Source organism: Paramormyrops kingsleyae, chromosome 5 (assembly GCF_048594095.1).
Source record: "Paramormyrops kingsleyae isolate MSU_618 chromosome 5, PKINGS_0.4, whole genome shotgun sequence".
Classification (NCBI taxonomy): domain Eukaryota; kingdom Metazoa; phylum Chordata; class Actinopteri; order Osteoglossiformes; family Mormyridae; genus Paramormyrops; species Paramormyrops kingsleyae.
In genome coordinates this window covers 8,816,874-8,844,730 of record NC_132801.1, presented here as the reverse complement: position 1 = coordinate 8,844,730, position 27,857 = coordinate 8,816,874, and the positions used below count along the sequence as shown (strand labels likewise).

Sequence of the window (27,857 nt, the reverse complement as noted above, 5' to 3'; positions counted from 1 at the left end):
TTTTATCTTCTTTTTCAGTATTGTATTACTTGCAGCAATTTCACATATCCCAATGTAATATCATGCAGCCCTACAAACCACTGAAGGTTTAAAATGGTTTTGAAATGGTTATTCCAATTATGGCAGGCATTTGAAAGCTGTCTCTTCAAACTATGACTAAAAACCCACCTCTTTTGGAGGTACTTGGATTAGCACTTCCAGGATTATACTTGTATTTAAAAAAATGTATTATTTGCGATGGGAGGTTTTTAGATTGATAGTATTCTAAGTCAGGGCCTGTTGAACCAGTATCGGAATGTATTCACTGGTGAGACTCCTAAGCATTTATGCAAGTCGCTCTGGCTAAGGGCGTCCGCCAAATGCCGTAAATGTAAATGTGATTTAGCTGTGAGTCCAGGCATAAAAAATGTAAATATGTTTTTTTTTTTTTTTTAGTTTCCAGTTGTAGTTCCAACTTTAAGTAGGTGATTATAAATATTTATCAATAGTAACAATGTTCTTGTTATAGGCAAACCCCTCAGTTTCCTACGCCAAGCTGAACCGGAACGTTCCAGTTCTGCAGGTGTATTTCGACCCGGAGCAAGATCTCTGGATGCACTACAGACTGAGGCGGCGAAGCGTGAATGAGCTGATGCAGGTCACTCATCAGGAGAAGGACCATGGCTGGGCCCACCATCTGGAGGTGCTGGTGTTCGCATACTGGTTGGCTCACGGCCTGTCGTACAGGGCCACGGCGCAGACCTTCAGCGTGCCCAAGAGCACAGTCTACCGCATAGTGCACAAGATGGCCCAGCAGATCAAGAAGAACCTCCGCAAAGTAGTGTCACTGCCCGACCCGGAGGAGCTGGACGCCATCGCCGGCAGGTTCGCCCACGTGGGCCGTCACTCGGCTTTTGGAAAAGCCGTCGGTGCCGTCGATGGCTGCCACTTCCGGATAAAGCCTCCAAAACAAAATGAGGCCTATTACTTTAACCACATGCAGTTCCACTCCATTCAAATGCAGGCAATATGTGATTCCCAAGGGAAATTTCTGGACATTTTCGTTGGCTACCCTGGGTCTGTGCATGTCTCTACCGTGCTGCGAAATAGCCCCGTTTACCAAAATGCTAGCTACCCACCCCCAGGGTACTTTATTCTGGGTGAAGAGGAATACCCATGTTTGGAAACGCCGATATGCCTGATCACGCCGTACAAAATGGCCTCCGAGGTGAGGGCTGAGCAAAAGTTCAACGAGAGTCACTCCCTGGCGCACTCCGGTGTCCTGCAGGCCTTCGGCATGATGAGAGCCCGGTGGAGGTTAACGTTTTCCAAGCCGCTGGAAGTGAGCACCGCCTTTTGCTCTGACGTCATCACGGCGTGTGCCTTCTTGCACAACGTCTGCCTGATGAATGGGGACTTTCTGAGGCCGGAGCACGACTGCGAAAGAGCCAGGAACTTGGTCCCGCCTCCCGAAAGGCTTCAGGCCCAGGAGAGCAGCGGGTCGCATGTAAGGGACCGTCTGGCAGCAGATGTGCACGCTACGCTTCCTCTTCCTGTTCACTTGGAGGATCATGATTACTGTTAACCAAAATGTCGACGTTTTTCCAGAAATTATTTTGGTTCAAGACTGAAAGGCAATTGCTTTGGAAATATTTTGTAAAATGAGTTGTCATAAATAAAAAAAAGTGCCAAAAAATGTGATTAAATTGTTATGCCTAAACAGCTGTTTATTTAGCAGATGCTTTTATCTAAAGTGGCAGCGGGATCAGCCAGTCCCCGGAGAACTTGGAGTTACGGGCCTTATCCAAGGGCCCAACAACACAACCACTCTGTTGACTATGGGATTTGAACTAGCATCCTTCCAATCATGGGCACAGAGTCCGAACATGATGAGCCTCATGACACCATCTTAAATGTTTGACCCCATTCTGACACACATTTTCCAGTGGAAGTCCTTTTCTTAGAACCTATTCGGTTTAGTCACCTCATTTACTAGGTAAAGACGTCTGCCCTCCCTACTAGGAACAGGAGAATCAGTACCACTCAGCCCTACTGCTCACGCTAGTCTGTGTCCTACAAGACCAGTGTCCTGTCACCAGTTTTAAGGCTTGCCGCCCTTTTTATATATCCTCCTGAGACCCAAGGAAAAAAAAAAGTGTCCTTCAATTGTAGGTTATTTGTCTTTGGAGGAAATAAGACATCTTACAATTTAGATTTTTTCAAATTTATTCTTATTTTAATTTCGCAGCATGTCCTCTTTAGTGCACAACAAGAATAAATACGTTTCCCAACATCAGTGAAAAAATAAATGCAAAAATACAATGTCCACTACAATGGACATAAATGAATAGGTCGGGTCTCAGGAGGATATAGACCTACCAATTTTTACAAACCCCACAATTTCAACGGAGGGATCTAGGCTAAAACCAAGGTTTACCTATTTTTTTAAGTCTTTATTTAAAAACAATCAATACACAACTATTTTAGGACTGATATTTTAACACACTGCTGGAAAACAAGTAAAAACAATATTGTTAGACAGCAAAGTTGTAGTGTGTGCTCTACATCTTTTCCACCATTCTTTCAAAGGCTGAAAGCAGTCTGTTCATCTGCCTCTGGTTCTCCTCGTGTCTGGCTGTTTCTCTGGCTTCCGCGTCTTTAAACCGCTTCTCTTCCCGCTCCGACTCTTTCTTCAGGTAGTCCAACAGGCTGCTCCTCTTCCGCTTCTGCCCAATGGAACTGGTGAGCGACTGCTCGCTCTGCTCTACGCTGTCATCCGCCACGAAGCCGTCCGTGGCTGTGCCGGAGGTCCATGCGCTGAAGTCGCCGGGATCCTTCGTGTCGTCTGTGTCGGAGGTCGCCATGGGCAACGCGGCCTGCTCCGTGCTGGTGCAGGAGGCGATTACATGTAAAGGTTGTGTGGCGGGCTTCTGGCAGACAGCAGCATGCATGGCAGAGAAAAACGGCCACTGGTCTGCCATGGCTGCCATCAGGTCCTGACAGTAACAAAAAACAAAATATTCATATATAACAAAAACAAATGGGAGCCATCCCAGGAACCCCAGATGCCAGTCCAACACATGGCACGAACCCTCAAGTCAACATACAACCTCCCCACACACACAATGAATACAGGATCCAAATGCCAATACCCTGGAACTATAATGCGACAGCGCCACCTACTGCCTCAAATAATAAAAAAAATAAGAACACAAGTTTACAAACGAGCTCACTATGAATTCAATCTTAAAGTTAACATCTTATCTAACTCTGACTTAAAGGATCCCAAGGTTTTAGAAACTGATAACGTACCTTGTACTTTTTCTTTAGGTTTTCCCATTTTTTGGCAGCTTGTTTGGCGGTCACTTTCCCTTCCAAGTCCATTTTCTTTATTATTTCACTGCGTAGACAGTGAAAATGCACACATCTGTACAACGTAGGTTTACACTGAGGTGACACCTGACATTTTCACAACAGTAAAGTACACATTAATAGTTGTCTGGTAAGGGATCACTTCCAGACCTACACATGGCTCAGTTAAAATACAGGAAGGCATGTTATGCAGCATTACTCAAATCCGTTCACCGACGCATTCCGATGCCCGGTGAAAAGATGCTCGTTTTCTATCCGCAGCTGGATCAGTTGCAGCGTCTGTTCATCTGTCCCTGTGTGAGGTTTGAAAAAGAGAATTAATCACTTACAAATCATAATGACCTCAATGAAGATGTCTAAATATACATTTACATATAAGTGTTAAGATTTTGTTTACATTGTGATCCTTTTTATGAGTAATCCACTTAACTTACTATAGGACACTAGGTTTTCAACTTTCATCCAAAATACACCTGTGAAATTACACATATTTCAGCTGGATTTAGGCATCGCTACGTCAAATGCAAGCTGAATATTTGTTTTATCATTTCTACCACATTATAAGCAGATTGAACTATACTGGAATTTTTAAATATTTGTTATGGTCGTGCAATGATCTTAAAGAGTTGATAAAAGAGGGGTCCAAGATTCAGTCCCACCAGGGGGCCAGAAGCAAACCAACCACAAATACAAATTTGGCCTGGAAATGTCTGTGATCTTGGCACCTAACTTGGGTCATTTAAAAACCTAAAAACACTACATGCCTTGCATACAGGAGTGCACCACCCTTGCCCTGCTTTTTGCGTTTATAAGCAGTGAAGAAAAGCTCACTATACAGCCACTGTAAAACGCTTGAATACTTAAAAAACACTTAAAATACTGTTTGGACACTCAATTCACTTTCTTAATTAAAACAGCATATAAAATAAAGGAATCAAAAGTTGTTTACAAACATTACGTTTATCACGACTTCATAGGGGTTGTACATGTACACAAGACCACAAACACTGAATCAGATGTAAAGTAAATGTGATAAGCTATATTCTACGGAGATCTTACTAATGATGGAAATAATTACTTTTAAATTGGATAGTATTTTTTGAGCCAGTTTTTATTTAGTTTTGGTCTTATTTAACGTCAGCCGTTTTTGTTTAAACCGAATCCCACGGCTCCAAACGCAACTTTTTCGAAATACAACGACGTGAAGTGGACCGTCCAGCCAGGGCGTTTTCCAATGCTTAGGGACACACACGCGCCCTTGCCACTGGTGCCACTAACGGCTTGGGACACTCACACTGCTAGACCGCAACTGTATATGACACACAAACCCAAATACTGGCGGACTTTAGTCGCACTAAATTCAATCGCTGCATTAATATGGAAATGGGAGATGCTTTACATTAACGCGACATTATTTTTTTTACCGGAAATGAGAAAATGCGTTAAATATCTTACACTTCAGAGTATTATCAGCCATTTTCTTTTATTTCATTTTTCTTCCGGCCAGGTCGACTGGATACACTGATAGGTCGGTGGCTTGAAGACAGGAGACTTCTGGGTAATTCCCTTTGCCAAAGCCGGAGACGACAGCTGCTCTCTGGTAAGGGTGGAAAACAGCTCGGTCCAGCCCTCACGCATTCGCCATATAAAAATTGGGACACCCTGGATACTCGAGCTTTCCCTCAACCGCGCAAAAGCAGAGGCTTCCAGTCCAAATTTCGACTTTAAGCACTCATAGACGCATAACGAAGCACGTTTTTATAGCGCACGCTAATTTGGGCCCCATTGCAGCGCCATGTTTGACGAAATGAACTTCCAAATGATGAATATACGGGTGTCTTTGTGTAAACGCTGGGAAGTGTAGTCTGTGCATTGTCCCATTTTAAATAATAAAAATAATCAAGTATTTTAATTTGAAATATACTGAAAACATTAAATCTAACCTTGTAAATAAAAAGCTAAAATTTTGTTATAATTTGTGTTAATTATATTGGGTTTTAAAATGAGCAGCGTGTATTGTCTGAAAATCCATCAGATTCTCACATAAGAATGATTCCCACTGATAGTGGGGGTGGACTCTCCATCTGACATACTGGGGATTTTCCTGGTGGGTCGATGCGTTTGTGGGACAGAAACAGACATAGTCCACGACCGGTTTTTAATCCTAGTCCAGCCCTGTATGTGGTTAAATGCATTTAAGGTTGTGTGGCACATTGAATTCCTCATTTCAGAACACTTTTCTAAGAAGAATAATTGATACTTTATTGATCCCCACGGGGAAATTGTCTTTATGTCTCCCTCAAGTTGCTCTTTGTAGAGTAAGCTGTCAGCAAAGGGCAGCCACCTGTTGGGGTGCCCAGGGAGCTGGGGGTTAAGGGCTTTACTCAAGGACCCACAGATGTGCTGAGGCTGGGTTTGCACCAATGGCCTTCTGAATACAGACACACAGGCTTAGTTAACTGAGCCACATGCTGCCTCCATTTCTGTTTATCTAATTAAAGTTTATATATATATATATATATATATATATATATATATATATGTATATGTGTGTGTGTGTGTGTATATATATATGTGTGTGTATAATAAAATGCCATACAAAAACATGGAAGCAGATAAAGATACAGTTCTGTGGTTTTACATATCAGGACATAGGCCTAATTAAAACTCATCTGATCTTTACCAGCTTCTAAAATTATTTACATCTAACTTAAGGTGTAAAACAACACACAAGAGATTCAACTGTGTTGTTATTTCTTTTAAAATATGAAGCCAAAATGGAGGAGCCATATATGAAAAACTAAGTACACCCCTACGTGATTCAGTAACGTGTAGAAACACCTTTAGCGGCAATAACTTGAAGTGATGGCTTTCTGTATGACTTCATCAGTCTCTCACATCTTTGTGGAGGAATCTTGGCCCACTCTTCAGTACAAAGTTGCTTCAGTTCCTTGAGGTTTGCGGGCATTCATTTATGCACAGCTCTCTTGAAGTCCTGCCACAGCATTTCAGTCGAGTTGAGGTCTGGACTTCGACTGGACCATTGCAACACTTTTTTCTTGTTCAGCCATTCTGTTGTAGATTTGCTGGTGTGCCTGGAATCATTGTCCTGTTGCATGACCCAAATTCGGCCAAACTGTCGGACAGATGGCCTCATATTATTAGACTCCGTAATACTTTGGTGTACAGTGGAGTTCATGGTCCACTCAATAACTGCAAGGTGTCCAGCTCCCGTGGCTGCAAAACAAGCCCAAATCATCACCCCTCCACCAGCATGCAGCACTATGCATTATGGCCAAACATCTCCACTTTGGTCTTGTCTGTACAAAGGACAATGTTCCAAAAGTCTTGTGGTTTGTTCAGACACAACTTTGCAAACCGAAGTTGTGCTGCCATGTCCTTTTTAGAGAGAAGAGGCTTTCTCCTGACAACCCTTCCAAACAAGCCATGTTTGTTCAATCTTTTTCCTAATTGTACTGTCATGAACTTTAACATTGAACATGTTAGCTGAAGCCTGTAGTCCAAGATGTAGTTCTTGGGTTTTTTGCAATTTCTCTTGAGTCTGACAGGGTGAATTTGCTTGGACGTCCACTCCTAAGAAGACTGGCAGCTGTCTGGAATGTTTTCCTTTTGTGAATATTTTTTCTCGCTGAAGAATTATGGACTACAATTTGGAAATTACCTTATAACCCTTCCCAGCAACAATTGCTTCTCCAAGATCATTGCTGATGTCTTTCCTTCTTGGTATTGTAACACACCTGAATGCTACAGACCGACAAATTGCCAAAATATCTGCCTGTATAGATGTGATCATACTTGCTGATGATCAATTAATCAAGTTCATTTGATTAGCAGTACCTAGCCGTTACCCTCGTAATTCCTATGGAAGCACTTAATTTTTCACACACTCCTTCTGCATTTTGTCTTAATTTTGTTAAATAAATAATGACAGTGTAATATGTCATGTGGCGTTGTTCCTCTGAGGTAGTATTTAACTAATTTTAAGACCTGCTAAGGACCAGATGACTTTTTATGTCCTCAGATGGGCAGAAGACAAAAGACCTAAAGAAAACCATAGAAAACTAAAGCCATATCCCCTTTCGGGGACTGTAGCCTTCTAAATGTGTCATAGTGGTGCAACAAGGTCGTCCCATTTCGAAGGCTCTTCAAACGTGGCCTAGAAACACGTCCTTCATTTCCCAGACAGCAAAGAATCCACTCGATGGATCCTTCATCGGCCAACCTATCCCAAAATTCATCGCAGATTTTTAGGACACAGCCTACAAAACTTATGCAGTCCGCGTCCTTTGAAGGATGCAGCCCCTGAATTGGGACACATGCAATGCACGCATTTATAGTGCACACTAATTTTGAGCCCACTGCAGCACCATATTTGGTTAAACTAACTTCCAAATGACTGAATATACGGGTGTTTTCGCATAAACGTCTGTGCATCGCCCCGCATGAAAGCATTTGCTGGATGTCACACATTTCAGAACACTATTTACCTGCTAAGCGATCGTTCCATCATATAAAGTCATACAAGAACAAGGAGGCACATACAGATACACCTGTTAGATGCACAGAAAACAAGACCTAAACAGAACCATAGAAAACCAAGGAGAACAGGGCTCCACCTGGAACGAGAACCAGTATGACGGGGAAGGAGACGCATCCAGGAGTTAAGGATAAGAATGAAAACTACCAGCACAATAAAAGAAAATCTACAACATATTTATTATGGGTTCACCAGTACAGACTGCACCACATCAGCATGAACGACAAAGACAGAACAGCTCAGGAACTAATTAAGCATACGGATGGTGTGAGCGGTAACCAAAAAGGTAAAAAAAGAAAAAAAAAACATTTACCTGTGGAAATTTGAAATTGAAAAACAACTTGCCAGGCTGCCGAGAGGTTCCCCCCCCCCCATGATGCTAAAGCTAAACGGCTTCTCCACAGCAGTCAGCCCTCCTGCCAATCTGGAGACACAGCAGGAGGGACTGAAGAGACTCATTTACCAACAAACGACTGCAACAGCGATGGAAGAGAATGGGCAGAGAACAATGTAGCATTTCTGCACCAACGGTGGGAATCGTATTTATGGGCAGTGAGAGACTTGTACAAATTATTATTCGTGTAGATAAAAATGATCAGAGTACACTCATAGCATCAGAGAAAAAAAAAAGTTTACCGTTAGACTTCATTCACTTTTTTTATTGGAAACTAAAGACTAGTCCCTGGTGTGTGGTTGGAGTCATAGTTTGGTTTGGAGAGGTGGATGTTCAATATGAACAACTTGGAAGGCGCTCAAGTGAACCTCACATGGGGAATAAGCATATGACTGCAAATGGTGTCATCAGCCATTATCAAATGGTGGTTTCGTGGTTTCAAAAAATGTCAGTAATGCCATACATGTCCATTTAGAATATCCCTCAGCCATGTTTGCAGCGTTTATTTAAAAAAAAAAAAAAAAACCAAAAACACAAACCTTACAGAGATACTCTTTCTGATGAAGAGTAGTACGAAGTCTAAAGTCACCCAGTCGTACATTTTTGAATGGATGTGTGTTTCACCAGCGGGTCTTGTTCTGCATTACATTTGGCTTTTATTCAAAGCAACTTACATTCAAAAAAGTAAGTTGAACCTTGCAGAATAATACAAACTGTTCTCTCGTCACGCCCTTATTTGTTCTGTGGGTATGTATGCATTAGTATTCATTTGTAGCTTTGTGCTTAAAGTGCGTGTGAGGCAGTGTACATGTACAAAGCGTGTGTGAGGCAGTGTACATGTACAAAGCGTGTGTGAGGCAGTGTACATGTACAAAGCGTGTGTGAGGCAGTGTACATGTACAAAGCGTGTGTGAGGCAGTGTACATGTACAAAGCGTGTAGACCGGAGATATTTCCTTTTCCATTGTGATGGACAGTCATGGCCTTGAGTGTCACATGATGCATGCATGTTCATTGGTCTGTATATGTATATGCGTGCGTGTTCATTGGTCTGTGTATGTATATGCGTGCATGTTCATTGGTCTGTGTATGTATTTGCGTGCGTGTTCATTGGTCTGTGTATGTATATGCGTGCGTGTTCATTGGTCTGTGTATGTATATGCGTGCGTGTTCATTGGTCTGTGTATGTATATGCGTGCGTGTTCATTGGTCTGTGTATGTATATGCGTGCGTGTTCATTGGTCTGTGTATGTATATGCGTGCGTCCGTCCGTCTGTCTGTCTGTCTGTCTGTCTTGCATTGGGAGCCACAGGTCATTCGTACCGCGGCTTCCGTCAGATCTTGACGCGGTACGTGGCGGACTGCGCACCAGCGGCTTCGCTGGATGGGGCCACCTGAGGCGAGGATTTGAAAAGTGCCTTTAGGATGGTTTGGGGATCCACCTCCGGCGTGGGCTGAGAGGAGTTGCTACGGCCCGAGCGAGAGAGGGAGGCGCGAGCTCCTTCCTTCCGGCCACCTCCTCCTGGAGTGTCGCTTAGTCTCCTAGGAGAGAAAGAGAGCAAATGTGAACTGTGTTTACCACACCACCACGGAATCAAAAACAGACTAGTCTAGACATGTAAGGTAGCGGGGTAAAATTGTACCGGGGGGGGGGGGGGGGTACACGTTTGTTAAGGTAAGCAGCCTGCCTCACAATCGTGTGCCTGCATCTGAACAGGGTCAAGGAATTCAGTTATTGTTTGACTAAGCATTAGAACAGCGGAGACGTGTGATCTTGGTTTTGAATGCAGTGGTTCCGGCTTCTCATAGACAGTCTCCCTCCTGGGATTTTCACAAACTACAGTGTCTAGAGTTTACAGAGAATAATGTGATAAACAAAAACCATCTGGTCTGTGGCATTTCTGTGGCTGAAAACAGCAAGAGAGCCAAAGCTAGCAGGAAGGCCACAAGGTCATGAGCATTATGCAGAAGCTTCTCAGAGCAGTTCCGGAAGCAAAAACGTTCCTACCAGGTACTACATAGGGGTACCTAAGGTGCCAATGACCATATTTAGCTGCTTAGCCAGTACAACCATGCAAAATGACATATGGTTTTATTTTTTAACCGTACAGTTGGGTTTTTTCCCCCCATAGCAATTCATCCTGAACAGCTTTAACAGCACAGCATTAACGTCCCTGGGATATAAGCCGACAGCCTTTACGTGAGGCACCCGAACCCTTAACACTTATGCCGCCTGCCTTGCCCTTGATGTTCAGCAAAGAATTCCAGTTAGGACCTCACACTAACAGAGGAAAATGGAGGGAGACTCACAGCAGAATTGGCTGGTCTGAGGTGATCACGTTTCCCTGTATATGAAGATTGCACCTCATTGGCTGGCCTGAAGAGAGACATAGACACATTATCCAATCAGAACATCTTCAACATGGCTTCAGTGGGATGAAAAGAGTGCAAATCCATAATGTACAGTTTGAACTCATTCATAACTACTGCAAGTTTTAGGGCAATTATTTAAGAAACACCAAATCAAATACTCAAGCTAATAAAGACAAACTGGCAGTAACAGGCAACCTTGAAAATCAATTTCTTCTATAAAATACTGTAAATACCTAACAGTAGTACAGTGAGACTGTACAACATTAAAAACAGGCTTGAGCAACTACGTTAAAGTTGCATTACCCAAATACAGTAATGCAGGAGGGAACGAGCCATCTGTTGGGGTCCCATCTGACCCAATCATAAAAATAACCAATCAAAATGGCCGCAGTGGACCCCGCCTACAGCGCCTCACCATCCAGGCAGCGGTTGTTGTATTTCCTGTAGGCGTTAATGGCGTCATCCTTGCGCACGAAGACCACTTCAGCAATGCCGACCTTGAGGAGCCGGGCTCGTTTCAGGGCACCGCAGACACAGAACAGCTCCTGTACAGGTATGCCGGGGATGAACATGTACGCTCACAGACCACGCTGACACACCAGCTACTGTACAGGTATGCCGGGGATGAACATGTACGCTCACAGACCACGCTGACACACCAGCTACTGTACAGGTATGCCGGGGATGAACATGTACGCTCACAGACCACGCTCACACACCAGCTACTGTACAGGTATGCCGGGGATGAACATGTACGCTCACAGACCACGCTCACACACCAGCTACTGTACAGGTATGCCGGGGATGAACATGTACGCTCACAGACCACGCTCACACACCAGCTACTGTACAGGTATGCCGGGGATGAACATGTACGTTCACAGGCCACGCTGACACACCAGCTACTGTACAGGTATGCCGGGGATGAACATGTACGCTCACAGGCCACGCTCACACACCAGCTACTGTACAGGTATGCCGGGGATGAACATGTACGCTCACAGGCCACGCTGACACACCAGCTACTGTACAGGTATGCCGGGGATGAACATGTACGCTCACAGGCCACGCTCACACACCAGCTACTGTACAGGTATGCCGGGGATGAACATGTACGCTCACAGGCCACGCTGACACACCAGCTACTGTACAGGTATGCCGGGGATGAACATGTACGCTCACAGGCCACGCTGACACACCAGCTACTGTACAGGTATGCTGGGGATGAACATGTACGCTCACAGGCCACGCTGACACACCAGCTACTGTACAGGTATGCCGGGGATGAACATGTACGCTCACAGACCAAGCTCACACACCAGCTACTGTACCCAGCAACACCGGCGTCACACGATGACTGGGCTACAGCGCCAGGTGGGCATCCCTCACACATACGGCCAGACAGAGGGAAAGGCAATCCTACCACAATGTCCTCCTCTGTAACACGCGGGTGCAGGTTGTTCACCGTCATCTTGGTTCCCTCTAAAGGACTGAATGCAGGCTGAATGGAGGGAAACCAAAAAGAGAAAAAGCAGAGACTCCTTTAGCACGACAAGGCGAGCGCTGAGCTCGAGGATCACAGGCAGATTTAACAAAGACTCTATGCAACATTCAGAAAGCAAAAACATCCCAGGAAAATGTCACTTTATAACTCCTCAAATATCCTTCTGTTTTTACAAGAAAAGGTACATATGGCAAAGTATGGCTAGAACTGAGACACACATGAACACACATTGTTGGAAATTAACTTCAGGGAACATGACATCGTTCTTGAAATTGACACACGATTACTATCTGCTTAATTTCTATTACGCTTTATTCCAGCCTGATAAATCTCAGTTAATTCTTTCCAGGAAAACTAACAAAACATGTAAATTTGACCAATGATGCCCAAGCTCTTGCATACAACTGTAAAGAATCGTCCGCATTTAAGCCCACGAACAGCAACTCTAACACCAGCAATATTTATCCACATCGACAAAAAACACTGGAAATCGTGTCACCCACTTGTGCAGCAGCCGGCGGTGCAGCGGCGCCCCCGCTGGCACCCCCCTGCTGACCCTGGCCAGTGACGAGAGTGCGCGAGACGGGCTGCACGGCGGCGGGGGCCGTGCGTGTCCCCTGCAGGGCAGGAGCGGCTCGGGGGGGTGTGACGAGTGGGGCCGGCGCAGTGTAGCTGTCATTCTGGACAACCTTGGTGATGGGGGTGGACAGGGAGAAGGGAGTACTAACGGCTCCAGGCTGGAGGGGGGGGGGGGGCAGAGAAGATAAGAGGTCTGGCTATATTATATTGTGATGCCATAAACAATGAAATATTACAAACAGTTAAAAAAAAATCTAAATAATGCTTAAGATTAGCTTTTGATAAAAAAAAATAATCTTAAATTCACTCTTAAAGGGTCAGTAAAATGATATCTTGGAGTTAAAAAAATGACAATACAATAAAACGTGTTTAACAGATAAAGGAGTTTTGCGTGAAGGGCATACCGGTGGGGGGGGGGCTCACCAACACTGCAATCTGGCCAAAGCACTTTGGCCAAAGCAATGTGAGAGATGGTTCAGTCCAGTGATGTGCAGCACACCAATGCTTATGAATGTACCATGTCATTTACACACAACATGCGCAGCCAGTGACATGAATCACGACTCACCTTTGTGTGAAGGAAGCTGTGCTTGCTAGGGATGAGGTCATCCTCACTCGAGGGAGACTGAATGAGGGAAAAAAAATATTACTGGCAAAGCCAGCTCAGAGCAGCGATCGTCCAATAAGAGCTACACCCCAAAGTCACATGCTTAGTGCAGAGCTCATGCCCAAGTAGTAACAATTAGAATTTTTACTAGACGAAAATGTTAAACTATGATAATTATTACAATCACCACATGACAGACTGTACACTGGCCAAATTTATTAACTAGTTTACATTTCATCAAAATTGTGCCAAAAATGGGGATTGGTATCACCTCGGTGTTCCTGTTCGGTATGTTGATGCGGACCCCGCTGGTCATGCCCACCGGCTTTTGCTGACAGACAGAGAGGGAAGCGGCATTTAGACAGATCTTGGGAGACACACAATTACACTGAACTGCTCGCTGCTATGGACAGAGCTTTAATCAAGAGTTTCATGGAAGGAAGGAAATTATGTATTATAATTTGAGATCGATGGCATATAAATCACTTAAGCATTTCTGCTATTTTTTCATTACACTGCTGCACCGGTATTTTCCTGAAACCGTAACTACTCCTGTCTTACCTGGATGGTCTTTGTAATTTTGATAGGTAATGGAGACCCAACCGTTGGCAGGGCTACGGCCACACTCCTCTTCAGGCTGAGCCTATCCCGTGCATCCACCACCTTCTTAGGTCCTGCCCCCTGCTCCAACCCCAGCACCCTATTGGTTAACCCTTGCGGGGAAGCGAGGCCTGAGAGGGTGGCATGCGAGTTGGCTCCGACGCTGTTGCCGTGCGACTGTGCCGACTGTGAATGCAGCTGCGTTACGCTCTGCGACTGCTGCAGCTGCTTGCGAGAGTTGATCATCTGCCTGGCATCCTGCATGGTCCCTCCCGCCCCCCTTCCTTTGATGCGGAAGCGGGCGTCCTTCTGGGCCAGCTTCTCGCGGGCATCTTTCAGCAGGAAGGTTACAGAGAGACCAAAGTAAGATCAAAGTAATATCTATATGAAACGCCTGGAAAAAAAATGGATGGCTGCATGCACAGATGCACAGAATGTGCGCGCTTTGCTTATACTTGTGCTTATAACTAAATTGCTACACTCCAGAGTAGAGAAAACATCCACTACATTCCCGATATTATCAGTCTAAATTCATGCACTGCCAAATAAACTACTGTTGTTGAGCATTTTTACTGGGGCAGTAAGAATATTCCTGAAAGGCTGTCACAAACAACATTCCTGGAGAAGTGTGGAGCAGGTACTGTTGAAATGCAAAGCTTACCCACCCAGCAAACCAAACCCCACCCACTGCTGTGCCTTTAAGCGACAAAAGAATGTCACGCTGAAGGGAAAGCAGACAAAATCTTTGACGAGATAGGGAATATTGGCCATGTATCAAAATACAAAGATTTGTCGTAGTCTTTTCTGTAGTGCCAACAAGAATTTATGTTTTCAAACCAATTAAACATTTCTTTAAAAATGCAAGACAAATACCAGAAACTGGGGCCGGGGTTAGTGGATTACCTCTAACCCCACCAATCCTCTGCCTGACATCGGCGACTCCGATTTTCTGTCTGGCATCAAACGTCCTGCCGACGGCTCCGCCACCCCGCCGAAATGCAGGCCTGAGGAGAAACAACACGATTTTAGGTTCAGGGTAGATCACTGCCGTTTAAAACGGTGGTTTGTATAGTCTTGGGTATGAATTCAGGTACATATACGTCTAACACAAACAATGTACATCATGCAAATTAATAAAGAACATTAGAATTCTTTCGCAGTTTTATTAAATTGGTACATATGTATGTTGAGTATTTTGATAGTTAAGCACGCATACCAAGTCTGATATAAAATGATAACCCAAAAGACGTTACTGGCTAACGTCCCGTGTTTGTTTGGTGGGCTACTCGATTGGAACTAACACATTGTATTAAGGCCAACATGCAATCCTTACACCCAAATACATACGTTTGGCTCATATGTGCACAATGTTATCTAAAAAAATTAAGGTAACCACATTCCATATTCGTACAGTTTCGCAAACATCTAAAAAGTTACAACAAACGTGCAAAATACATACAGCGCTGCACTCCGAACAGATAGCAAACACGGTTGTAATTTTACACATTTAAAAATTAAGAATAGTTCAACGGGTCAATTTATAATCTTACATGTATCTGTAGTATGGTACCACGACGGATTAAATGTATCTAATAAGATGTTGTTTGTTCTAGATGGAGTTTATTAATGCTTTTAGGGACTGCCAAAATATCGACGAAATAGAACAGGAGAGACCGTAAACCACTACCACAGTGACCAATCACAAACGCGTTTGATAAGCGGAATCCGTATTCTGGCCAATAGGAACGCGAAATGTAGGCCTGTCCTACGGTGTTACGTGCGTTGGAAACTAAACCAGCCCATTCTTTTCCTTAAGAGAGCCAACAATACAATTTACTTAATCTTATCTACCGTATATTCACGTTGAGTACACAGAATAAAAACACCAATATAGATTTTATACCTGCTGTCGGTCCATTTAGAGTTTAATCCGCGTCGGCGAATCAATTCGTCCAAAGACAGATCCGCCATCTTCTTTCTAACTAGACTGAATAGCTTGTGACGCGAAAAGGGAGGGAGTGCCGGCGATGGCGGTCGTAAGAGACCAAACTTCATGTAACCACGTGAAATGTTAAAACAAAAGATATTAAGCTGCTCTCACTTTGCCTTAAAGATTGATCCCAACAGACTATTTTATCTGTTACCTAAAACGCATTTACAATCACACTTTAGGTTATTTATACCATCAATAACAAAATGAATACTATGAATTTGCATAAAACTACATCGCCACCAATTGCGTCCATCTCCATTCCACGCCCACCACAGGACCAGAAGTCTTTGCGGCCTCTGAATGTGTTTAAATGATAATTTTTGTGATTTTCCCCATCGTATTTAATACATTAATAACTATTTATTAGAATTGTAAATGAACTACTTTCAAATTCTGGTGTCAACTGAAAATTAAGTAGACAAACAAATCATATAGAAATATTGCGCCTCTCCCACCCTGAATGGTTTTCTACATGGTCGGCACCGTGTACTCTCCTGCTCCATGTTTTCGGTATGCCTTAAACTGATGAGTAAGGAAAATAACGACGCGGGGTGACGCCCGTGTCCTCGCTGGCTTATGCGAGAAGAATTTTTGAAAGGGTACAGGTCGCCCTGTCTGAGGTGACTCGCCTACTTTGCGAGATGCCTTGTAGGTCGTGATCTGCCCCGTCCTTTTTCATGTTAAAAAAGCAGAAGTAAATTTAAGTAGTAAGTTTTCATCAGTAGTCATGTTCATCTGAGAACACAGTTGAACTTTATGAAACTCTTGTCTACTGCCACATAATATCTATAGCAATCCAATTATCTTTGGAAAACTGGATGAGCGTTTAATTTTTATGGTAAGTGTAGCTCTCCTTAACTAGAATAATCTGTCGTATAAAACTCGTTCGTTAATCCATAATTTAAAATATTCGCATGCCGTTCTCGATTTGTACCACAAGGGGACAGCATACATTTCAGACGTTTTATTGGTATTGTAGGTCAAGTAGAACAGACACCCACCACCCTCCGTCTTATATAACTTAATATTTTCACACTGCATGCACAGAACTTTTTATTGAAAATGAAATTCATATGCATCACATTTTTCCTTCAATGTGTGTAGTTTCTAACCTCTGTGGTCCATTTGCACACACAATAGGATGAATAAAATAAAACAGCCATCACCTAATGGAACCCAAAATTTTATTTAATCAGTATGGACTGTAGAAAGATGCATCAGACACTTGAAAAGTACTGCACCGGGACAAAGTTTTGTGTTTTTTCCCCATTATGCAAATGCTCGTCACTATTTGTTGAAATGAAAAATGCATTCATAACCACACATACCTTATCCTGCATACATATTTAACATACATGGACAATGTAATATTAAGCTTGCATTTTCCTGTGTCAAAGGGATGTATGGGTACACATCAGAGAAATTGTAGCTGGGGTTTAATGGTTTGGAATCCATGTTTTGAAATGCATATACACAGCCACCATGTCAAGAGAATCAGCAGAACAGGTAATCTTAAAAAACCAACAGCAATGATAAAATAAAAATAAACAGGCATTGCGTAGAATCTTTTCAGTAAAAAAAAAAAAAATCCTTTTGTTGCCTGCCTTATTGTTGATAATCTCTCACATCCAAACAGAGTCGGATCATTTCCTCTCTCAAACCCACTACGCCACCTCCTCCCTCCCAAATTCCAGTGTGGTCTCATCCCTCCACCCCCCACCCCCCCCATTTGGGCTCTAGCATCTTACATAACTCCACCTCCTAGTGTCCCCCATCCTCTCATCAAATTTATACTCCTCCCTGTTGTTATATTTATATATATACCGTATGTACAACACAAACACCCCATCTGGCAACTTCTCATCCACACTGTCTGCATCTAGATCTCCCCAGATTCTCTCTCTTCAGAGCTGGAGCGCCTATCTCTCTCCGGAGAGACAGATCTCTTCCTCTGAGCACAGTCTTTTCCCCTCGCCATCTCAGGTGAAATTGACCGCCCTCGTTCCATCAGCTCTTCATCTCTCCAGCCCTCCCCTGCCCGGAATCCTCCATCTTTGGCTCTCTCCCATGACTGTGGCTGATTCCTCTCACTGGGGTGTGACGCTCTGTCTCTGGAAGACCTGTGGATGTAAATACAAGTCAGCTACCGATTGCCCTTTCCCAGTGACAGTACTGCCAAACTACCAGTTCGGTACTATGCTTGAGCTAAAAAATTTCAACATAGCACACAAAAATGTTTGAATAAACATCTCTGGCCTTCAGAATAAGTGTATGAGACAATCCACGGCAAAATGAGACAAGCTTGGCCATTTTGCATTTCTATATTGAAGCACTGGCTGTTACAATCTCCAGCAGAAATACCTTTTCTTCTTGCTCCTGTGAGAATGAGAGTGTGAGCGATGTCTCTCCCTATGTCTATGTCTCCTCTCTCTGTCCTTCTCAGCCCCCTCCTCTCGCGAACGAGAGGAGCGATGGCGCCGGGAGCGATGTGCTGATGAGCTACCTCCATCCCTGCAAGAGGAGGACTTTTCATATCTCGACACCAAGATACACAACGAACACAAAGGCTACGTTACGATATGCCGCACAGCTACCTGTATCGATCACCACTTCTTGACCTTGTTCTGGGGGGATGGAAAAAAAAAAAAGCAAATAAGGGTAAAGGTTCATTTAAAGCAGATTGCAAAAAAACAGACCAAAGATGTAAAACAGATGAATTCTGTAACAATTGTAACAATTAATCTGATCACTACAGAACTTATTTCAGACTGATTATGAGGATTAAGATTTCAGGAATGAATGTGACAGTAAATATCTGAAAAATGAGGCCTTCCAGCTCTGAAGTCACCTATATGGCTGTCTGAGCAGAATGTGGACAGAAGCGAAGGGGTTTACAGCTTCTTCAGAAACAAAACCCTTTCATCTCATATGGATGACAGAGGCAAATTGCATGCTTTATGTTTGTGCTTTTGCCTTTGTTGGCCGTGATGTTTTCTCACACAGTGAGATATTCACAGTACTGCTAGCTACTCGTTTGTAAAATCACAAATCAATCACTTTTGCTGCCACCAATGATGTCACAGGATTTCATAGAAGTGTTAAACACACAAAAACCAGTGCAGCGAATGTTTCTGAGCTCTCTCATACTGTGCCATAAATGCAAAGGCAGGAATATAATCTTTGCAAAGTTCATCATGCAATTCCAGGGAGATTAAAACATGTCACTTTAACACCTCTATGACCTGGTTGTGGGTTAAATTCCTTTTGTCAATGATAAATTACCGCATAACTTTGGCAGTTGGAAATAAGCCTGCATTTGCGATATTCCATTTGTACAACCAAGAAACAAAGTTATATAAAATAGTAAATTACAGTTTTAAATCAAAAGAATTATGAAAGATGAAAAATTTTCTAGTGTGCTGTGTTACTCCAACTATTAAGAGTTTGGGTAACGGTAGCCTGCGCCCCATTGGGTGAGCCATCAATCATAATGTCACAAGCACACAGGACCAATCGTGGGCTCTTATGCAAATATCATTCCAGTGGGCTACACCAGATCATGGCAAATAGGGTAACTATGAATGGATTTTGGATTGCCAGGAAGTCTCCCCCTTAAAAGATTATATATCACCTTAAATAAATATCAATAAGCATAGGTAACACTGGGGAGATTTTATGGAAGTAAATTAATGACAAAAGTCGTTGATGAAAAAAAACACGTTGAATTACACTTATCGAATAAAAACGCATTGCATTAATGACGCTTTGAATTTTTGGGGACTGTAATTTAATATCTGCATACATTTAAACATTGAACATTTCAACTGAAAACATTTCAATCGTAATTTCATTGCTTAAATATTCAGTACAAAAATATTCGGCTTCCAAAATTCAGTTACAAAAGATACGTATTTTAAAGTGCATGTTTATAATTCAACCACATCAATTCAGTTAATTTAATTTCGCCTCAAAATAAATTTCAAAAGAACAAATTCAGTTGAAAATAGTCCATGTGTTTTATTCGCATCTTTATTATTCAAGCAGTAACATTCAGTCCTCTTATTTCTGCTTTACAATATTCAGTCCCGTTATTTTCGCTGTTTCAAATACGCTGCCACAATTTCAGTGGTTTAAAATACGATCCGAAATTCAACCCTCTACATCCGGGACTAGCAGGATGAGCCATAGATTGCCGATAGAGTTCTCTTCGGGAACCGCGATCAAAATGGAGCAAGCGATCAGTACAAGTACTAATTGACTTGGCAGCAGATTTTTGTTGATTGTGTTATTTATGTTTCTTGTCGTTTACTGGTCAATACGATAACTTATTGCAACCCCAACTAGTAGGTTTTTATGTAAGTAATTCGCTAGCTACATTAATTATCACCAAACTTATCTTGCTAACGTAAGATGCCTGCGGGCAACTACAAGGTTTACACACCCAAGAGTTTAAATCAGCGTGATAAATTTATGATATTGACAGTCAGTTATGAAAGCTGCTGGCAACAGGTATAATGGCAAGGGCACCAGCAACTGACTTATACCTTGATGGAATTTGTATAAATAGTGCATTATAACTATTATGTAAGAAAACAAATGTTTAGCACGATATTATACACTGATGACGATATGAATGTTCATAAACACGACGCGATATTTCACGGCCCAGCCCTGTCCGATGCCGTTTCATTGTCACCGTCTTTTCCTTAATTAATTAGGCATATCATACTTTCAAAGTGCTATTAAGGTCCCTTCTGGTGTCATCGCCGACGTCACGGACCTGTCAGTCCCCAAGTCGACGACTATCCCCCTGTTCCCCTTGCAAGCTAGCAAAGTGCTATTAAGGTCCCTTCTGGTGTCATCGCCGACATCGCGCACCTGTCAGTCCCCAAGTCCACTACTATCCCATCCCAATAAGTTTTCGTATTGACCAGTAAACGACAAGAAACATAAATAACACAATCAACAAAAATCTGCTGCCAAGTCAATTAGTACTTGTACTGATCGCTTGCTCCATTTTGATCGCGGTTCCCGAAGAGAACTCTATCGGCAATCTATGGCTCATCCTGCTAGTCCCGGATGTAGAGGGTTGAATTTCGGATCGTATTTTAAACCACTGAAATTGTGGCAGCGTATTTGAAACAGCGAAAATAACGGGACTGAATATTGTAAAGCAGAAATAAGAGGACTGAATGTTACTGCTTGAATAATAAAGATGCGAATAAAACACATGGACTATTTTCAACTGAATTTGTTCTTTTGAAATTTATTTTGAGGCGAAATTAAATTAACTGAATTGATGTGGTTGAATTATAAACATGCACTTTAAAATACGTATCTTTTGTAACTGAATTTTGGAAGCCGAATATTTTTGTACTGAATATTTAAGCAATGAAATTACGATTGAAATGTTTTCAGTTGAAATGTTCAATGTTTAAATGTATGCAGATATTAAATTACAGTCCCCAAAAATTCAAAGCGTCATTAATGCAATGCGTTTTTATTCGATAAGTGTAATTCAACGTGTTTTTTTTCATCAACGACTTTTGTCATTAATTTACTTCCATAAGATTTGTATATTTTTTTAAGAATTTTTTTTTTTCATTTTGCTAGAATCACCTAAAATAGTACCACTAATTTTAAGTACATTGAATTAGTGAGAATCCCACTTTAATTTATTTTGGCCTATGAGCTTAGTTACGAATTCCATATAGATTTGACCAATTTGTTCAGTAAACATTTGAAATTGATAATAGCTTTATAAGTAAATATCGTCTTCAGCAAGTCATAAATATCCAAGTGTACCCTGACTGGCCACATATCGTAGAACTGAGTCTTTACAGTAAATAAGTACCGTAACAGTATTGCATTCTCACCTCCGCCTCTCCCTTTCTCGGTCTCTCTCCCGCTCACGCTCCCTCTCACGTTCCCGCTCCCGTTCCATCTCCCACTCCCTCTCTCTCTCCTCTTCCCGATCTCGTTCCTCTCTCCTTCTCATTCGCATCCGCTCCTGTTTCTCAGCAACCACTTTCTTTGGGAAAGACGGGTTAGGGGGAAGACAGGTGAAACCGGCAATTCTCATTTCTGGCTGATCTTAAACAAGGAGAGAGTATGAGAGAGACGAAGGAATGTGCAAATACGTCAAGTGAGAATGGCTATGAATGTAATTTCTATCCGTTTTACTCATCGACTCTCACTTCCACACAGCTAGTATACAGCGACCCACAACCCACCTCAACAGATATAAAAACTAATTAAAAAAAATATTCAAACTTTCTGTCAAGCCGAGGCTTTCAAAAGGAAATCCGTCAAGCAAATAAGTGCATCTTTTTGGGAGCTGTGATTCCTATGGGAAGAATAACACCAACTATAAGCTGCCACAGAAATATACGTCACCAAAATGCACCATTATAAAAATGTTTAAATATGCACATACTCCATGGGATAGGTGAAGGATTATATAACTGTTGGAGTAGAGTCCCCTAGGGATCCAATGTAATCTTGTCTGACCTCTTTATAGCCTGCACTGCCTCCATGCTATGATTGCATACTGATTCATAGCAAACACACCGTTCATCAATTAAGATGGACAGTACAGGCGGGCATCCACGAATAACACCCTCACCCTGAGCCTCTCCAGCTTCTCGCGGATCTCGATGAAGCCCAGGTGAAGCTTCCCCCCAAAGTGGTCAGCCAGACGACGGTCGTTGTCATGGAGACCCAGGTAGGCAGAGCAGACCTCACACACCCTGAGCTTCTGCTGCTGGAAACTGGAAGCCGGCATTGAGTTCCTGTATATATCCTAACAAAAAAATAAGTCACCCTGTATGGTAGGAGCACAGAAAGAGAGCGTAGCAAATTTCCTCTTCAAAAACTGTACCTTAGATGGGCATAAGTTACATCATTTCTTTATTCATATCCAAATCAGGTGAAATTCCCAACAGTTCCTATTACTCTAAATAAGATTGCAATTACAGTGACACTGTTAGTTACAACGACTAAGTGTGATGGTACAAAAGGTGAGAGTTCAGATGTTAACATTTTAATGGGACCTTCTTGAACATCTGCAACATCCTGAGAAACTGAGATGAAATCCTATAGCGCTGGGTCACAGCACCCCAGGTCCTCACCTCCGCCTCCCTCTTCAGGGCCCGGGTCTTCTCCACCTTCTCCAGGACCTGCTGCGCCTCCTCCACGTTGCCCTCGCCTCCCAGCTGCTCCGCCCGGGCCAGCAGCTTACCGATCTCCTCGTTCAGCTCGTGCACTCGCTCCGCCTGCAAGCGCACGAGGGCATCAGGACGACGCACAGCGGTGATCCGAAACGGCTCGGCGCCGTCATCAACATCGTTTCGTCAGCCGCTCTCCCGCCAAAAGGTGCGGCGGACGAGGAGGAGCACCTTGGCGGCCACCTCCGCGCTGATCTCCTCCTGCGTCTCCGCCAGCCGCTTCTTCGCCAGCTCTGTCCTCCTGTCGCAATCCGCGATGAAGGACTGCAGGTGCTCCGCGGCCTTTGGGCGGGGAGGGGTTCAACAGAACTGTCAGTATACACACATATGCATACATACAGGTACACAGACATAGGATTTCTTCGCACACAATCAATCGCAAGTCATGCGGTGGCAGAGGACTCACGTCGAGCTCAAAGAAGTATTCCTGTTGCTTGGAGGCGATCTCGTAGTCTGCCCTTAGCGCCAGGTCGTGAACCTTAACACACTCCCCCAGGTCCATGCGCTGTAACGTCGGCACATCTCAGTATGTATGAAAACAGCATCACCATATCCACCTGCTCCTCATGCATCTATGACCTCAGAGCCAAGGGATTCTCTGCTATGCATACAGGTGTCAAAGGTGCATCCTCTGGTATGACTGCAGCTACTAAGTCAAATGCAAATGCATCCCAGAACCCAATTAGTGAAAAAGGGCCGGAAACTCACGGTGCCTGACAGAATGTCATGAGGGCAGGAGTCCAGCAGGTGACTTTTACACACTCTCTCATCTGTAAACTTGATCCTCTGTCGCATGCTATCTCCTAAGGGAAAAGAATTTTAGTCCAGACAAGGAGAAACAGGTCCACACCGTCAGCCGTGCAAGATATACGTCAATTTTACATCTGAACATTATTGACGAATATTAAAGTACAGGAACAGATTTATAAATAACTAAAAAACAAAAACAAATTTCATGGCTAACGTTAGGTGAAATGAAGTTATATTGTAAACCTTCCAAGCAATCGCGGTATCTGTGGAGATCTACTTCATAACATGAATAGATAAAGGTTTTAAAATGTGGTAATAGCATAACTCGGTTCAGCTACTTCGACTCGTTACATGGACGCATGCAAGCAAAATTAAAAGGACCACTATGCATCACAGCTAGAGATTTTTTATGCTGTTTTTTAATGGGGCAAGCAGCGAAGGGTTGCCTATCCGAAACTCTTAAGTGCATCGGGTTTCAGTTTCAATTTACCGGCCCGTTTGCCAAATTAACAAAGAAACATGAAACCCCAACCGTTCGCAGGCAAACCGTAAGCAGCGAGTTGAAAAAGCTGAAAGGCGATGAAACGCTGTTTTCAAAAGCGGAATGAAGAGCTCGATCACTGCCATCGAGCGGCCGGTAACAGGCGCGTTTCCTTTCCCCGCACAGATAGCAGTGCAGTTAAGCCATTTCCCCTGGTGCCTTTAAATAAGCTTGACTATTATTAATTTCTCGCTTCCTTGAACTCACCGTCTCTGCCCGTGCCCATTAGCTGGTCCAGCATCGCTCGCATTTGCGCCTGAGCCGACATCTTTCCTCTTTCTGACAGACAGCCCACGCCGCTTGTCTATACATACGACAGTCAGTCGCTCCCGACAGGCCTGGGGAGAGCAACTTTTATTTCACTTCGCAAGCCTCCCGATTCGGTTAGCGATGGCGTAAACGGCGTTATGTGGCACCATTCACCAGCTCCACATGCTCCCCACACTTATTTTGCTGTTTTCACCCCCCGACGCGACGCCTTTTTTGAAAGCACGAGCAGCGGTGTGGCGCGATACTTCGCTGGCTATCCGTCGCGCTAGCTACACTCTTATCGAAAGTTAGCTGGACTATATTTATTAGAAATGAAAATATATGCCTTGTTGGTTGGGAGTGATAGCAATAAATCTCATTCGATCGCTAGTAATTTTTGTACATCCTATATCTTTGTTATATGTAAATATTTTTTCTTTCTTATGCACTTTCAGGTCTTGCACTTCCCTCTCACCAAGCGCGCTCGGCTGTTTCTGTGACTTAAGGAAGTGCTCCCCGTTGCCTGCTGTGATTGGCTGTTCGCAATGACGTCATCACCATCTCTTCCGCCGTGGGCAGCGACGTTGCCGCAACGACGCTAACGACATTTCTGTAGTGTCAATTCTGTTGTGACATTTCCTCAACATTCCTCAATATTCCTTAAATATATTTTCTCAAAATCCCTCGATTTACATCACCATTGTCATTTATTATAACCTCAATGTTATTGTTGTGTTGTCTTCACTATCACGTCTTCATAAATAAACATACATTATACGGACAAAAGTATTGGGACACCTGGCCATTACACCTACAGGACCTTTTATGACATCTCATGCTAAATACATAGGCATCAATATGGAGTTGCCCCCCCATTGCAGCTATAACAGCTGCCACTCTTCTGGGAAGACTTTCCACAAGATTTTGGAGTGTTTCTGTGGGAATTTTTGCACATTCATCCAGAAGAACATTTGTGAGGTCAGGCACTGATGTTGGATGTGAAGGCCTCACTCACAATCTCCATTCTAGTTTATCCCAAAGGTGTTCAGTGGGGATGAGGTCAGGGCTCTGTGCGGGACAGTCAGGTTCTTCCACACCAAACTCACTTAAGCGTGTCTTTATGGACCTTGGTTTGTGTGGTGGGGCACAGTCATGCTGGAACAGAAAAGGGCCTTCCCCAAACTGTTCTCACATAGTTGATATCATAGAATTGTCTAAAATGTCTTGGTATGCTGAAGCATTAAGAGTTCCCTTCATTGTTACTAAGGCCGCTGGGCCTACCCCAACCCCAGAAAAACAACCCCATACCATTATCCCTCCTCCACCAAACCGTACAGTTGGCACAATGCAGTGAAGCAGGTAACGTTCTCCTGGCAACCGCCAAACTCAGACTCGTCCAACAGACTGGCAGAGAAGTGTGACTCGTCACTCCACAGAACATGTTTCCACTACTCCAGAGTCCAGTAGTGGTGTGTTTTACACCACTGCATCTGATGCTTGGCACTGCACTTAGTCATGTGAGGTGTGCATGCAGCTGCTCGGCAGTGGAAGCCGACTCCATGAAGCTCCTGGTGCATATTTATGTGCTGCGGTTAATGCAGGAAGTTTGGAACAGTGCAGTTATTGAGTCAATAGAGCATTGACAGCTTTTACCCACTATATGCACCTCAGCGCTCGGTGACCCTGCTGTTACTTCACGTGATCTGTCACTTTGTGGCTGAGGTTCTGCTGTCCCTAAATGCTTCCACTTTGCAATAATACCACTTGCACTTGACCGTGGAATATCTACCACAAATGTTCGTGAACCTGACTGCATGGCTAGGTGCTTGATTTTATATGCTTAAGAATTCTGCATAGTTTTGTGTAGAATAGCAAAAGGATTGTGTTAATAAGGTAAATAAACCGATAAAAGATTTAATTTATTTTACAGTTTTGTATATTGAATTCTGATGGTGCTTTTTGCCTCCAGTGAATCGCTAGAGCTGACATCGTGCAGCTGAGGCATCTGGAGCCCAGATCAAACTGCTTCAGTGTTTATTTACAGTATATGTCCTCATGCACTTTTGTGCTGAACCGATTCTATCCACTGGCATTAGGTGTGTCCTCCGCATACCACCCCTAGCAGTGAGAACTGTCACAAGTATGTGAGTAGGTACCTTTTATCATTTAAGCGCATGACATATGGGATGCTTATTGCTTCTGAACTGCTTGATACCAGGATTGTGGGGATCTTGTACCGTATTAGTTTTAGGTGAAACAACCTCTTGTTTACTTCTGTTTGTTAGGTGCTACACATCATATAAGAGCCGCCAAAGGGGAGGGGGGAGCAGGGGGGCTGGTGGAAAATGGACATGTAAGGTTCTTTTGATGTGATACATAGCAATTCATACTTGTGCTCAGTAAAGAAGGACTAAATGTTCTCAGACTTATTTCTTCCAAAAATACAGAAAGAAAATTCCATTCTTTAAATTGAATCAGCAAATATATATATATTTAAAGACACACGCCTGATTCAGGCACTGTGGAGGCTGCCTATTTGATAGATGGCAGCTGGCAGGACAGCCTAAAACCACAATTTCATAATGAAAGCCAAATAGGCCAGAGCAGAAGAAATTAAATGTCTCTCTCATATGTGTCCTCTTACGTACGGAAAGACACGGTTCTGGGAAATGGTTCAATGCCCTTTATGGGGCAGCTATGCCATACCTTAACAACAATGGTTTCCCGTGCCTGGGTATGAATCCCAATAATTTCTGTGCTGTTTGTTTTTGTTTAACAATATATGTATGTGTGTGTGTGTGCTTCTCTTACTTGTGATGGATTTCTCTATGCTTTCATGCTCAGCAAATGCAAACAGGTAGAATCTCTGCTCTCTCTTGTGGTTAAGTTGCACAACAGCCTCAATAACCTCCACACTCATACCAAATTTAGCTTGGTGTTGGTGTCTCACTAAGTTTCAGTGCTGAGAGAAAGGGATGCATGTGGTGAGTGGATGGATGACTCTTCTGCTATTCAGAGGGGTATAGATTGTGGGAGGGAAGAGACATGTGTTGATGAACACAGTGATTATGCATCATACGGTTTTATCATAATAATAATGGTACCTATATTATTCAGATATTTAATATCTGCC

General features: G+C 43.3%; 3 protein-coding genes and 1 non-coding gene across 9 annotated transcripts; 1 reads left to right on the top strand and 3 right to left on the bottom strand.

Annotated features, from left to right (window-relative positions):
- Positions 1-2,234: 2,234 nt before the first annotated feature.
- LOC111845212 (uncharacterized) lies at positions 2,235-5,154 on the bottom strand. Of its 3 annotated transcripts, XM_023814440.2 has the most exons (5): positions 4,310-4,392; positions 3,786-3,824; positions 3,551-3,644; positions 3,292-3,379; positions 2,235-2,975 (listed from the first exon to the last, which is right to left on the bottom strand). In XM_023814440.2, exons 2-5 carry the CDS (start codon positions 3,811-3,813, stop codon positions 2,541-2,543), a joined length of 645 nt encoding a protein of 214 aa, XP_023670208.2. In that variant the 5' UTR covers positions 3,814-3,824; positions 4,310-4,392; the 3' UTR covers positions 2,235-2,540. The 3 variants fall into 3 exon arrangements, with proteins under 3 accessions (XP_023670208.2, XP_023670209.2, XP_023670210.2); XM_023814441.2 differs by lacking the exons at positions 3,786-3,824; positions 4,310-4,392 and adding an exon at positions 4,807-5,154 and having other exon boundaries at positions 2,412-2,975; XM_023814442.2 differs by lacking the exons at positions 3,786-3,824; positions 4,310-4,392 and adding an exon at positions 4,116-4,257 and having other exon boundaries at positions 2,412-2,975.
- A 2,915-nt stretch (positions 5,155-8,069) lies between these two features.
- On the bottom strand, positions 8,070-16,109 carry LOC111845196 (polymerase delta-interacting protein 3-like). Of its 4 annotated transcripts, none has more exons than XM_023814411.2 (10): positions 15,869-16,109; positions 14,839-14,969; positions 13,927-14,297; positions 13,637-13,696; positions 13,327-13,383; positions 12,683-12,916; positions 12,099-12,176; positions 11,091-11,220; positions 10,613-10,679; positions 8,070-9,844 (listed from the first exon to the last, which is right to left on the bottom strand). In XM_023814411.2, the coding sequence occupies exons 1-10, from the start codon at positions 16,018-16,020 to the stop codon at positions 9,637-9,639; spliced, it is 1,488 nt and encodes a 495-aa protein (XP_023670179.2). In that variant the 5' UTR covers positions 16,021-16,109; the 3' UTR covers positions 8,070-9,636. The 4 variants fall into 4 exon arrangements, with proteins under 4 accessions (XP_023670179.2, XP_023670180.2, XP_023670181.1 ...); XM_023814412.2 differs by having other exon boundaries at positions 14,869-14,969; positions 15,869-16,107; XM_023814413.2 differs by lacking the exon at positions 15,869-16,109 and adding an exon at positions 15,516-15,657.
- Positions 16,110-16,470: 361 nt separating this feature from the next.
- Positions 16,471-16,625, top strand: LOC111845298 (U12 minor spliceosomal RNA). Its single transcript, XR_002838585.2, has one exon. It is a non-coding gene; the product is annotated as a U12 minor spliceosomal RNA (small nuclear RNA).
- Positions 16,626-17,125: 500 nt separating this feature from the next.
- Positions 17,126-25,234, bottom strand: LOC111845273 (putative RNA-binding protein Luc7-like 1). The gene is made up of 10 exons (XM_023814585.2): positions 24,683-25,234; positions 23,893-23,987; positions 23,591-23,689; positions 23,356-23,466; positions 23,089-23,232; positions 22,584-22,760; positions 21,835-21,989; positions 18,553-18,582; positions 18,320-18,469; positions 17,126-18,078 (listed from the first exon to the last, which is right to left on the bottom strand). Exons 1-10 carry the CDS (start codon positions 24,741-24,743, stop codon positions 17,838-17,840), a joined length of 1,263 nt encoding a protein of 420 aa, XP_023670353.1. The 5' UTR covers positions 24,744-25,234; the 3' UTR covers positions 17,126-17,837.
- Between the last annotated feature and the right edge of the window lie 2,623 nt (positions 25,235-27,857).

Coding starts and splice junctions, on each gene's coding strand:
- LOC111845212 (XM_023814440.2), bottom strand. CDS start 3,813: ATGAAAGTTGAAAACCTAGTGTCCTATA. Junction 3,645..3,785: donor TGAAAACCTAGTGTCCTATA/GTAAGTTAAGTG, acceptor AACCTCACACAG/GGACAGATGAACAGACGCTG. Junction 2,976..3,291: donor ACCTAAAGAAAAAGTACAAG/GTACGTTATCAG, acceptor TGTTACTGTCAG/GACCTGATGGCAGCCATGGC.
- LOC111845196 (XM_023814411.2), bottom strand. CDS start 16,020: ATGAAGTTTGGTCTCTTACGACCGCCATCGCCGGCACTCCCTCCCTTT. Junction 13,384..13,636: donor TACCGAACAGGAACACCGAG/GTGATACCAATC, acceptor TCCCTCATTCAG/TCTCCCTCGAGTGAGGATGA. Junction 10,680..11,090: donor CAACAACCGCTGCCTGGATG/GTGAGGCGCTGT, acceptor GTCTCTCTTCAG/GCCAGCCAATGAGGTGCAAT.
- LOC111845273 (XM_023814585.2), bottom strand. CDS start 24,743: ATGTCGGCTCAGGCGCAAATGCGAGCGATGCTGGACCAGCTAATGGGC. Junction 23,233..23,355: donor GCGCGGAGGTGGCCGCCAAG/GTGCTCCTCCTC, acceptor GTGCGCTTGCAG/GCGGAGCGAGTGCACGAGCT. Junction 18,079..18,319: donor CACAGGAGCAAGAAGAAAAG/GTATTTCTGCTG, acceptor TTACATCCACAG/GTCTTCCAGAGACAGAGCGT.